General features: G+C 53.2%; 1 protein-coding gene across 1 annotated transcript in view; it reads left to right on the forward strand.

The window, feature by feature from the left end:
- Positions 1-387: 387 nt before the first annotated feature.
- Positions 388-12,631, forward strand: part of ALOX5 (arachidonate 5-lipoxygenase) — a 67,431-nt gene continuing 55,187 nt past the window's right edge. Inside the window, exons 1-2 of the mRNA XM_039478040.2 lie at positions 388-604; positions 8,793-8,991. Of these exons, the coding sequence (XP_039333974.1) occupies positions 455-604; positions 8,793-8,991 (349 nt within the window). The 5' untranslated portion in view covers positions 388-454. The remainder of the gene's footprint in view (positions 605-8,792; positions 8,992-12,631) is intronic.

A 12,631-nucleotide genomic window follows, 5' to 3' on the forward strand; every position in this document is an offset into this window, starting at 1 on the left:
AGAACCTGGGGAGGGCAGAGGTTGTGCCTAGATTTCTAGGGGTCCCCGCAGCCCCATCCCAGCGCCTACGGGAATGTGGCCTTGGGCGACGCCGAGGCAGGCAGGCAGGGCGCAGGGTGGAAACAATGCAGTAGAGACCCAGTGAACGAAAGGGTGGCAGCCGAGGTTGCCCCAGTCCCCTGGATGCGGGAACAGATCCTCGCTGAGGAGGGACGCAGGAGCGCGGGCCCTACCCTGCCCGAGGCGAGGTCCCCAGTGGCCGGCGCCGCGGGATGGGTGGGAGGGAAGTACCTGAGGAGACGTGGGACCAGGCCGGGGCGGGGCCGGGGTGACCGGGGCGGGGCCGGGACCGGGGGCCCCGGGTCAGTGATGGGAGGAGGCTGCGGCGCCAGACGCGGACGCCGGGACCGCGGCTCCGAGGCTCCCCGCGCTCTCCGCGCCCGCGGCTCGCGCCATGCCTTCCTACACCGTCACCGTGGCCACCGGCAGCCAGTGGTTCGCCGGCACGGACGACTACATCTACCTCAGCCTCGTGGGCTCGGCGGGCTGCAGCGAGAAGCACCTGCTGGACAAGCCGTTCTACAACGACTTCGAGCGCGGCGCGGTGAGCGCGGGCGGGGATCGGGCTGGGGCGCGTCCCGGACCGGGTTTGGAGGCAGAGGCCCGGGTAGGGATCCCGAGGCCCGGTCGGACAGGACTGGGGGCGTCTGGGATCCTGTCGCGGCGGGCACAACTGCGGTGGGGCGCGCCCTGGGCTCCCAGCGGCCGGTAGGTACCCTGGTGGGGAAGCGTCCAGGACCCCTCGCGGCGGCTGCCTCCCGCCCCTGGGAGAAGGCCCACGGTTTCCTCTCCATAATCTGAGCCGGGAGGGTCTGGAGCCCCCTTCACAGGGCGGCATTTCTTGTGCCACCTCTCCCTTGGGCTCTTTCCACAGGTGCACAGTGAGGGAGACAGGGAGGGGTCGCGCTCACAGAACTCCGAGGACACCTCAGAGCAGCCAGCCATGAGCTGTGGGGGAGGATGCAGGTCAGCGGGTCCAGAGGCCTGAGTTCCATCCAGACATGACCACCAGCTCACTCTGCCTTCTGTCTGGGCCTCGGTTTCCCCAGTTGTAAAATGGAGGGTTGGCTTCAGTCTGGTCCATGAGTCACGTGGGAATCCAAGCCCACCTGGCGGCTCAGACGGCACCTGGGCACCTTACATTCTCAGGACAGGCCCCAGAGGAAATTAGAGAAGGAACAGGAGAATCCAGGCAAGGAGAGGCCTTTCCTAAATAGAGGGGCTGCACTCCCTCCCAGCAGAATGTACACCAGGGAACACTTCCACGCTAGGTAAACACTTCCTCACGGACTCGGGGGAGCCCTCAGCATTTGGAAGCTAGTTCCTAATGCTGACCTGGACCTGAATTCCAGCCCCACAACTTTCCTGAGCATGGACAGGTGGCCGTTCTCACTGAGCCCTTAATGAAGTGCCTAATCCAGTACCTGGCTCAGAGGAAGCGCTCCATCAACGACTGGTAATAGTCCCAGAACACTGCAGGTGCCCAGGGAATATCAGTTCCCTTCCCCCCACCCCAGCTCCCAACTAAACCGAAAAGATTTAGACTTTACCAAGCTGTCTTCTCACCATTTAGTTTCCTATTTGATCAAACCATATGAAATTGCTCGTAATGGACAAATACACCTGGCAAGTTCATGTTTCAACTGATTATTCTTGGATAAAACTTGTCGTGTTTTAGGTGTGCCAAGCCTAAAACAAGTAAAAATGACTCTCCTCTTTCTCTGGATTCCAAGCTCTCCATGGGCTCAATTCCTACCCAGGATCCTCAGACCCTCGCTGGGTAGCCCGGCATGGCCACCAGCCAAGTTCACCATCAGCTTGGCTTGAGCTCCCTTCAAGAGGAGTTAGATATTGAGCCCAAGAGCAGCCGTCAGTTGCTTAGTTGCCCCAGTCAGGGAACCAGCCCTGAGGACTATGGTGCCATGGAGTGAATGTGTCATCCATTTGGGGTGATGACCCTCTGCCATTTCTGACACACCTCCATTTATTTCCATGATTTCATGGATTCCCCCACACCTAGAGGAGAAGGACAGGGTGCAGACTACTTCCCCTTTGTAAGTGCCTCCCCCCATTCTCGTCCACACACCGCAAGGTTCTAGAAGCACAGGACATAGGTGTGCTCGCACTGAATAGCACGGGCACCCCATGTGTGCCTTTCCCCCAGAGGAGACAAGCTGATGTGGCAATAGTGGGGTCTCAGGACAGAGCGAAGACACTGTTCTGTCCCTTATCTTTCTCTCTCAGTCTGTCTTCCCCACCCTGAGAAGTCATTCAAATGACACTGTGATTAAACACCTCAGCTGGAATCCCAGGCACAAATTTCAGGAGAGATTTGCATATCACATTTCCATTGGGTTGGAAGGGCTGCAAGGGGGGCCTGCAGCAGGGTGCGGAACTAGCTAGGGGTGAAAGGTTCCTTGAAAAAATCAGCCTTTGAGAAAGTTCCTGTTGATGCAAAGTTACTCCATGCTTTCTCTTGCCCAGCCCAGAACTACTTCCTCATTCTCCCAGCTGGGTATCTGTAAAGACAATCATCCTTTTTGGGTAAAGGTAAAAGAGAAACCCTAGAGGAAGTACTTGCTGAGAAGACAAGGCTATCCCATTTTATGGGGAAAAGTGTGAAAATCTGTACTGTTAACTGTGGTAACAATAACAATAAAGGTGTTTCCACACAATTCAATCATTTTCAAGTTATTGGCAAGTCAACAACCCCCTCCTGCAGGCATAGTTAAGTGGAATAATGGACAGGACTGATGTTTCCCTGAATAAAGTGAGTCACAAATCCCTGGTTATTCTCCTCAGAGTTCCGCATAGTAATTCAGTCAGGACTGGGAATCAAGTCCTTCGCAGGTGGTATTATCCTATAAATGGTTGTGTCTTCCTTGGCCCCCCACCGGCTGCTGGAGAAAGCCGGGATCCCATACAGAATGGCCTGATTTCCAGAGGCTAGCCCAAGTCTATGCAAATTCAACCAGTTGATTTGTTTCTTTAAATTTAAAGTAATTCAGATCAGATAAGATGACTGTAACAGATTTGAAGATTTTTGAGAAATCTTAGTTGCCCCATTTCATTCCATGCTAGTACTTTTACGAAACCTAAGGGCAATAGGGTGATGTTTAATATACGATACTTGAATGTGTTCAGCAAGTATAAACAAGTCTTATAATGATACATGCTTCTTAAATATAGTCAGTGAGTATCCTTACATTCATAAAAAAATCAATTCTAGAAAACCTCCTTCTAGGAAATGGAACTATTAGTGGAGCAAAAATATTTATTTGTTATGACCCTCGGTCTGTCTCTCATCTCCCAGTCTCCCCATCTGAACCATCGTTTCCCTACATTCTGCCCCCTCTTCTGCCTCCTCTCCCTTCCCCTGCTCCCAGTTCCCTCAATGCCCCCCATTTCTGCCCTCTGCCCTACAGCGCTCCCTTCTTTTCTGCTCTGATTTTTCCTCTCCACTCTGTCTTCCAGCCACCCCTCAGAGGCCCCTTCTCTGCTCCCTCAATCCCCAGCCTTTTCGCTCCTCTGCCCCTTGGTTTCCCTATGCGCTGGCCCCGTCCCTCTCTCAGTCCCTTGCTCTCTTCAGCTCTTCCCTGTAGCCTCCCCCTCTCATCCTGAGTCTCTGCTTTGTCTGGCCCATAATCTTCCTCTCTGCCCTACAGCCTCCTCCTCCCACAAGCTCCTCATTAGTCCTCCTCCAAGATGGGTAGCCTGGGAGTGGGGCACACATCCTTGCTTCCGCAGAGAGCTCGGTCTCCCTGTCCCAGCAACAGCAGAGATCTGATGAAAGACAGATGAAAAGACAGATGAAAAAGGCTGATAGAAAGCTCACTTTAAAACTGACCAACTCACACTTTGCTGAAATATTCAAAAGCTTTAAAACTACATATCCACTTAAAAGTTGAAAGCAACAAGCTAAGTCAGCAAAGTGGCCCTTTGTGAAATGAGGCTGGTGAGTTGCAGGTTTCCCTTATCTCTCTCCAGCATCTGCACCACCACACCACTCACTTCTGTCCACAGAAACTGTGTCCAGCCTTTCTCCAACCACGTATAATCCCCCCGGGGACACTGCCTTCCCAGTTCCCCACATCTGAAATGCCTTACCCATGCCCATACTCCTACTCACCTGCCCTCTGAAATCTGATCAGCCTCCAAAAGCTGCTTCAAATACCCTTATGACGCTTTTCCCTGTCCTTCCATGCCACTCCACATTGCCCCTTGACACTCCATCCAGGGTATGAACCAGGGCTCACAGTTGGGCCTTCTAGCTTCCGGTTCAGGGCCTTTCTCAAAATGTGGCCTTGGGGAACTGTGGGAGGCACCTGGGCTTGGCCATCACACAGGTGTAGGTTCTAATCTTGAGGCCACCAGTGCTCTCTGAGCCTCAGTTTCTATTTGTAAAGCAGGATAATCACCTGCTTGGCTATTGCCAAGTCCAGAGCTTCCTAAGAGCCTGTTGGAGCACATCCACTATTAATAGTGCCCACTCTCATTCATTGTGTCACCAGAGAATTTAGTGTGTCACAGCAAATGGACAAGTACAGCATCAGCCCAGCGTACTTGGCCCAGAGGGGAGGAAAGCAGGCGGGCACTATAGTTCCACATATCTTCTGAAGACCTTATTTTGCTGTTTGACACATGTGACCCTGGTGTTTTCCTGGAGGAGGCCTTTCTCTATCCTCTGTCATTCTTCCAGTAGTTGCTCCTGGGATGTTAGAACCACAGTCACCAGGCTTTGTCTTTTACTTCCTGGGTGGGGTCCAGGCTAGAGCCCTCAGCCCCTTGTTCACTTATCACAATCGGGCCTGAAGCCAGCACCAGCAAAGCGTCTGGCTGGCCGTAGACCAACCAGACTGCAGGCCTGGCCCCTCCCGCTGTGGAAGGCCCCATCAGATGGCAGATGAAGTCCTTGTAAATCTGCCTAGTGATTTCACCCCAAGCGAAACTCGAGTTCTCTCCACCAGGTACCTGCAGGTGTGGGTGGGGCAGGGGCCCAGAGTGTCCCAGTCCCCTGTGACTACACCACAGGTTTGCTGGAGGGTCACCCCACTATCCACTCCATCAGAGAAGCTGCTCAGTCTCTTCATGTGCATCACCACCCCCAGGTAGACATCAGGCCCTCCCTGTGGGGCCCGCCCAGTCCTGGAGTGCCTCCCTAGCCCATCTCCCTCCCCTATTAGTTCAAGATGCTGGGCTTCTCCCTCCCATGAGAGTGTCCCCTTCAACTCTTCCTGCCCCACCCCAGCCTTCCTGGCATCTATCCCCCAGGGACACCATCCTCCTCCTCCAGCCCCTCGGAGCCACAGGCAGCCACTTCCCCTGCAGTGGCCACACTCGGACCAGGCCCAAGCCTCTGGTGGCCACCCCTCAGTCCTCACTGCACATGGACTTGCTCTGCCTGCCCCACCAGCACCCAGAAGCCTTCCCACTCTCCCTCTGTCCTCACGGCGCTGTCTCCACCCTTTCAGGAGTTCCTCTGGGCTTTGAGCGAAGGGGTTTGAGGTCACAGGTTCAGTTTCTTCCTCCCACGTGAGCTCCAGTTACTCAGCTTGGCACATGTAGTCACGAAGGGGCTGAGGCACAGGGGCCCACGCTAGCTCACAGGCAGTGCAGGGCTTGCTGCCCTGCAACCCCCGGGATTCGCGAAGGGGCACTGCTGGTCCTGATGTGCACAATCGGTGGCCTGTGCCTCTGGGGAAAGGAGGCCACCCAGGATGGTGTTTTTTCGTTTTCTCAGTGGTCCTGCCAGTGAGAGGTTATCTCCCTCGGGTAGTTGAAGAAACAGCCTCAGAGAATGAAGCAATGTGCCCAGGCCATCCAGCTAGTTGCCTGAAGCTGGGATGTGAATTCAGAGCTCCAGCCCCTTCCCAGCCCTCTGCCCCTCACTTCCTTCTCTCCCTTCCTCGGTGGGATCAGGAACCTCTGTCTTGGCTCACAATCTGCAGCTGAGGCCCCTGTAAATCCCCATGGTGTGCAAGGCCTGGCGTGGGGCAGGCCCGACAGGTGTCCATTCCTGGACCACTCAGCCCCCCCACTCTGCTCCTCCAGACTGGCCCGAGCCCCTAAGATGCTGAGACTCCTGTCCCATTAGAGCCTGCCTGCCCTGCCCATGATGCCTCAGCACAGTGCTCTCCCTTCTCTCTCCACCCCAGAAGACACCCCGTGAGCAAATGAGCAACACCCGTCCTTTACTCTCCCCTCCCCCCAAATCATTTGTCCCAGGGCCTCACTGGGGACCCTCTCCCCAGCTCTGCCCCCTTAGCCTACTGACTTCTCCCCAGGAGTCACCACCCTGCAGCACAGACAGACAGGGCCCCAGCCTGAGATCTGGTGGGTCCCGGGATCTGTGAGGCCTTGTCTGTGGCCCTGCTCTCCTGAGGACAAGCTGCGGCAGGAAGGCTCTTTCTCGGAGGCGGCAGGTGAGGCCGGCACTCTCCCTGCAGGAGGGCATTCTGGTGGGGCTGAGGCTTGTCCACATGTCACTGGACCCGAGACATGTCATCCTAGCACGTAGGCCTGGCTCATCTGTCATCAAAAACTGTTCCTAGGGCCTCTGGCCTAGACCACAGAGCACAAGGAGGAAGCTTCCGCTTTCTGACCACAAGCGTCTGGCCTCAGCGCCAGCCACCCCAAACTGCTCACAGTGCTCAGAGTCAAGAGGTTTGCTGAAAACACCCAGCTTCCCACTCTGCCAGGGGTCCTCCTGGCAGCTTGGAGGCAGGGCATGGAATGGGGATGCCTGGGCCCACGCAAGGGATGATCCCCCTTGCCCCCACCACTTCAGCATCGCGCTAACAACTCCAGGTTCTGCCGCCAGGGACAAAGCTCAAGGGTTGATGAATCGGGCTTAGAAAGTGCCTTGGATGGGCTAGGCACAGTGGCTCATGCCTGTAATTCCAACACTTTGGGAGGCCAAAGCAGGTGGATCACTTGAGGTCAGGAGTTTCAGACCAGCCTGGCCAACATGGTGAAACCCTGTCTCCACCAAAAATACAAAACTTAGCCAGATATGGTGGCGTATGCCTGTAATCCCAGCTGCTTGAGAGGCTGAGGCCGGAGAATCACTTGAACCGGGGAGGTTATCGGTTGCAGTGAGCTGAGATCGAGCCACTGCACTCCAGCCTGAGCAGCAAAGTGAGACTCGGCCTTAAAATAAAAAAGAAAGTGCCTTGGAGGGCATCAAGTCCAGGGCTTTCCAAACCCGTTGGTCATCAGAATGCATGATGCAGTGCCTGAGTGTCTCATCCCTCCTTCCTGTCTGCCATCCATTGCTGCAGAGACGCAAGCCTTCCAGAAGCTATGGCTGCTGCCTCGGAGCCGCCCGTGTCCTGGAGGCAGGAGCCTGGCAGGGAAGGGGCCAAGCAGTCCTGTCCGGGAGGCCTGGGCAGCAGCGCTGTATACACCTGGGGTGGTGCCTTCTAGCTGCAAGGCCAGCCTCAGCCTGCCACCAGTAATACCACAAGTGCAGCTGGAGCCACTTGGTCTCACTGTTCTCTGGGTATCACCCTGGAGCTGTGAACTGCCAGTGTCCCAGGAGGACTCGAATCCATGTGAGCTCCCTGTAGCTAAGCCCCATCATTTTCACTCACTTATTGGCCCCAGTGAAAGCTGGAGCGAGAGGAAGTGGCTGTAATGGAAAGGCCTGGAGTGGGACTCCAGTTCTGCTGGCAAGTGGCGGAGGTGGGTGACACTGAGCCTCTGTCCTCATCTGTGGAAGGGGTCATAACTCCCCTGTGCTCCCAGAATCGTTGTGCGGATCCACTGTCAGCAAGCCCATCACCAATTGTAAAGGCCTCCCATATGACTGTCCCATGTGGGGGCAGCTGCAGACCCTCACTGGGCACAGCCTCACAGGTGCAGGCATGAGCCTGGGTGTCTCCCCATCCTCCAGCCTGAGCTAAGTGCAGACAGCAGATGTTGCCCCCTGAGCAGCACAGTACCATCCTGGCTCACTGGATTCTTTCCCCTCAAGGGCGGGGGGCCCAGGACTTGTTCATCTCTGTCACCGGCCTGGGTCCTAGCACTAAGCCTTGTTAGGGACAGGCCTTTGGTTAATGTCTTGGCTAAATGACTTCAGGAGTTCGTTTAAGGTGTTCATGGAGAATCTTGGCTCCATGAACTGTAGCGGAGACAAAACTCTACCTCTTCCCATTTCATCTGGGCCTGAGAATCGGCATAAGACAGATTCATGGGTGAAAAGCATACCGATTTATTTAATACAAGTAGTATGTGGCATGGAAAAGTCTTCATCATAAAAAGGTGAAGTCTCCAAGAAGCAGTTAGAGTCAATCCCTCTTAGATGCTGCATTGGATGAATAGTCATGAAATGTGATAAGGCCAATGGGCTTGGGCTAGGGCAGGTAGTTGGGCAGAAGGTAAGTGTTAGTTGTACAAGGTCTGTTTGTAAGGGTTCTTTGTACAAGGTCTGTAGTATAAGGTTTCTTTGACCCTAGCCCAAGCCCCTTTGGCTTCAACTTCCCAATCTTGATGAAAAGTGTTACTTTCCTTTTGGTATAAGGAGGACATCTTTCACAAGGGAATTTCATCTCCAGCTTCTAAGAAACAGCACAAAGGTGAGAGTGATCTTGTACCTGCTGTTTTTTAAGTGCTTTTCATTCAACATAGTCCCTATGCCAAAGCAGCATACTTTGGGGTGACAAATTCTTAATACCTCTGGAACAAAGGCTCAGGAGACCACGCATGGCCTGACTGCCTGTTCTCCTTCCCAGGTGGATTCGTACGACGTGACCGTGGATGAAGAACTGGGCGAGATCCAGCTGGTCAAGATCGAGAAGCGCAAGTACTGGCTGCACGACGACTGGTACCTGAAGTACATCACGCTGAAGACGCCCCATGGCGACTACATCGAGTTCCCCTGCTACCGCTGGCTCACCGGCGACGGCGAGGTTGTCCTGAGGGACGGACGCGGTGAGCGGCTCAGGCCCCTTCTGCCCCGGGCTTCCTGAGAACCGAAAGTCCTTCCTGTCCTCAAAGCACTGTAGTCATAGGAGGAATGACACGCCCGTGTGGGGGCGGGGAGTGGGAGGGCCCTGCCCTGTGCCTCCATGCGTTTGCGGAGGCTTGAGCTTCCTCGGGATACATGCGAGCCCCTGAGGGTGGAGCGGGTGGTCCCAGGCTTCACTGCGGTCATGTCCTCATGTCCTCCTTCTGCACTACAGTTCTACAGGGGAGGGGTGTGCTCCCCTTTTTGTCAGTGGATAAGGGGATCCATAGAGGCAGATACCTATGGGGCATGCCCCTGGATGGGCACTTCTCCAGTTGCCAGGGTGTGGCATCACTTTCTAGGTTCATAGCCTGCCCTCTGTGAGATCACACTCCTACATGGGGGTGCCCCATGTAGGCCTAGGGAGGAAAAGGGTGGAGAAGGAGCACCCCAGTGCCAGCTTCAAAGGGCCATGAACAGGTCTGCGAATGACAGTGACCATTTCTTTAACCCGAAGTCTCACCTTTTGCTGTAAGAGAAAAGAACCTCAAATCTGCTCCCCTTAAGTGAGACCCCCCCAGATGTGCAGACCCCAGTATGGCACTTTCTCAGGAGGTCATTCTTTGTAAGGGACACACAGCCGACCTGGTACAGAGCACCACAGAGAGAAGCAGGTGTCAAGGCCAGCCAAGGCCACTCTCCCTGAATGAACCTCCTTGCACGCCCAGCCTCCTAGCGTGCCTGGCAAAATTCTACCTCACTTCAAGTCATGGCCCTTCGGCTTGCTCTCTGTCTAAACCTGGAAAAAAGCCTCCAAAGGCCAGGCAGCCACTGTAATCATAAGAGGAAGCCGCTGCTTCTGCCGTGACAGGGTCGAATTCTTCCTCTTTGCCACGTTCCCTGTCGCTAGTGCCTTCTTCACAGAACTTTGGTGGAGTAGGGAGGAAGAGACGACTGTTACCCCATTTTATAGCTAAGAAAGCTGAGACAAAGAAGAAAAAAGTTATTCTCTACCGGTTCTTAAGCTATCAGGCCACATCCTATTGTTTCTGATGTGGAATTTGACTTAAACCAAATACTTCTGAACATGAAAGTAAGAGGATTTTTCTCTCCCTACCTCATGACAGGAAAACAAAATCACAAAGTTTATTTTTTCTTGTGGTGGTCAGAATGTGGAAGGTTGTGGACAGGGCACTTCTCTTTTTCTGGTAATTAGCAAATGCCAGCTCTGAAAATCCCTCTGCCCATTCACCCAAGGTCTTGGTTATGAAGCCCTTCTTCCTCCAGATCCTTCAGCCCATCTTGGCAAAAAACAGATGGTACACTAGGATGAGGGTTTAAGAAAGGGACTTCACAGAGGTGTGGGCCCATATGCAGAATGCAGGGCCATCAGCACCACTAGTCCTGATGCAGGGACCAGGGGAAGGTTGCGGGAGTCATCCAGAAGTATCCTGGAGACGGCACCCTTGGGGGAGCTTTGGCCCTCAGTAGAAAGGTACTAGGCAGTAACCAGCCCCTCCATGCTCTCCACATTCTCTCCTTTCTTGTTAGGGTTCCCAGTGGAAAGCCCGTTGAGACATCTCATTCTGATCATCTTCAGGGATGGCACAAGTTGGATGGTGGGCATAGAGAAGCTGTCCAGCAAGTTCCCCTCTCTACTGCTGTGAAACCAACCACCTTGGTAGCTTTAAACAGCCATTTAATTTTTTCCATGGTCTTGCAGGTCAGGAATTTGGGAAAGGCTCCACTGGGCAGTTCATCCATGGCCATGTACCATCAGCTGAGGGGGCTAGGACTTCTTCTCTCACGTGTCTGGCACCTTAGGCTCCTTGGGCTCTCTATCCATATGGAGTCTCATTCTTTAAGGCTTCTTACAGCATGGTGTCCCCTGGGTACTTGTATTTCTTACATGATGGCTGGCTTCCAAGAGCAAGTTTTCTAAGACACAGAAAGTAGAAGCTGCCAGTCTCTTCAAGCTCGGGCCTGGAAACTGGTGCAGTGTAACTTCCACCATAATCTACTGTCCGGGCAGTCACAGAGCCCACCCAGACTCCAGGGAGGGAATGGAGACCCCCAGCTCTCAATGGAAGGAATGTCAAATAATTTGTGGCCAATTATTATTTCTTTTTTTTTTTTGAGACAAAGTCTTCTGTTGCTCAGGCTGGAGTGCAGTGGTGCAGCCTCGGCTCACTGCAAACTCCGCCTGCCAGGTTCATGCGATTCTCCTGCCTCAGCTCTGGAGTAGCTGGGATTCCAGGTTCCCACCATCATGCCTGGCTAATTTTTGTATTTTTACTAGAGATGGGGTTTTGCCATGTTGGCCAGGCTGGTCTTGAACTCCTGACTTCAAGTCATCTATCTGCCTCAGCCTCCCAAAGTGCTGGGGTTACAGGCATGAGCCACCATGCCGGACTGTGGCCAATTATTAATCCACCGTATGGCACAACAATCAATCCCTTGAACAACCTGAAAATGAGGGGGCCCAGCCTACAAGTGATTCAGTAACTCACCACATGATCACCCCTTAAATCTTAATATTTCACCACTATACCTTGGGTGAACATGAATGTCAGAGGGCCATTATTGTGACGCCAGAGATCCAGAGCATCTGTGTAAAGTGACATTTTCATTAAGGCACTTGTTTCAGTCCTTGGGGCCTGCCCCACCGAGCTCTTCTATCATCAGTCCAGGCTTTCTCATCCTGCCATGCTCCCAGAACTTCATCACCATTGGGTAGATTCTTCAAACACCTTTGGGACCAGGGAAGACAGAACCATTTTCTTTTTGAAACTTGGTATGATGTAATTCTGCATGTACTGACTTATTCATACCAGTGAAACTGAAGAGATCCAATTTCTCAGAGTCGAGGTGCCCAAGAGATTGGCTGTTTCCTTACAAAAGATTAGAGATGATGAATGTTGGGTGTCTCCAGAATTACCCGCATAGCCAATGGTAACAGTTATTGTCACCATTAATACTCACCTTACCTTCAGTGGCCTCAAGCCTGCCCTCCTGGCTGGCTTTACATCCCCAGGGGAGAATGTAGAGGTATCCCTTTGATCTTCCTTTTGGGCCTCCCCCCGCCCCCATTCCAAGCTCAGGGATGAAGATGCCTCAGCCTGGAGGTGCTGTGGGCCAGACAGCTTGGAGTGTGGCCTGAGTGTGGTCTGAGAACGAACTGGGTCCAGGTCTGCAGTTAGGTCAATACAGAGATTGAAGCCTGTAGCTCCAGTGCTTTAGGTGCCTAAAGTGGGAGGACTGTTTGAGTCTAGGAGGTTTGACACAAGCCGGGGTAATGTAGAGAGACCTGATCTCTACAAAAACAAAGTTAAAAATTAGCTAGGAGTGGTGATGTGTGCCTGTAATCCTAACTACATAGGAGCCTGAGGTGGGGGAATCACTTGAATCTCAAAGTTCAAGGCTACATGGAGCTATGATCATGCCACTCTACTCTAGCCTGGGAGACAGAGGGAGACCCTGTCTCTAGAAAAATAAAATAAAATAAATACAAAATAAAATACAAAGACTGAAAGTAGGGGTTTTAGAAACTTTAATAGCAACTTAACAGAACAATTTCATGACTTTTGCACCTAATAAGAAAAAAACAGGACTTGCATTTTGAAT

Source organism: Saimiri boliviensis, chromosome 12 (genome assembly GCF_048565385.1).
Source record: "Saimiri boliviensis isolate mSaiBol1 chromosome 12, mSaiBol1.pri, whole genome shotgun sequence".
Lineage (NCBI taxonomy): Eukaryota > Metazoa > Chordata > Mammalia > Primates > Cebidae > Saimiri > Saimiri boliviensis.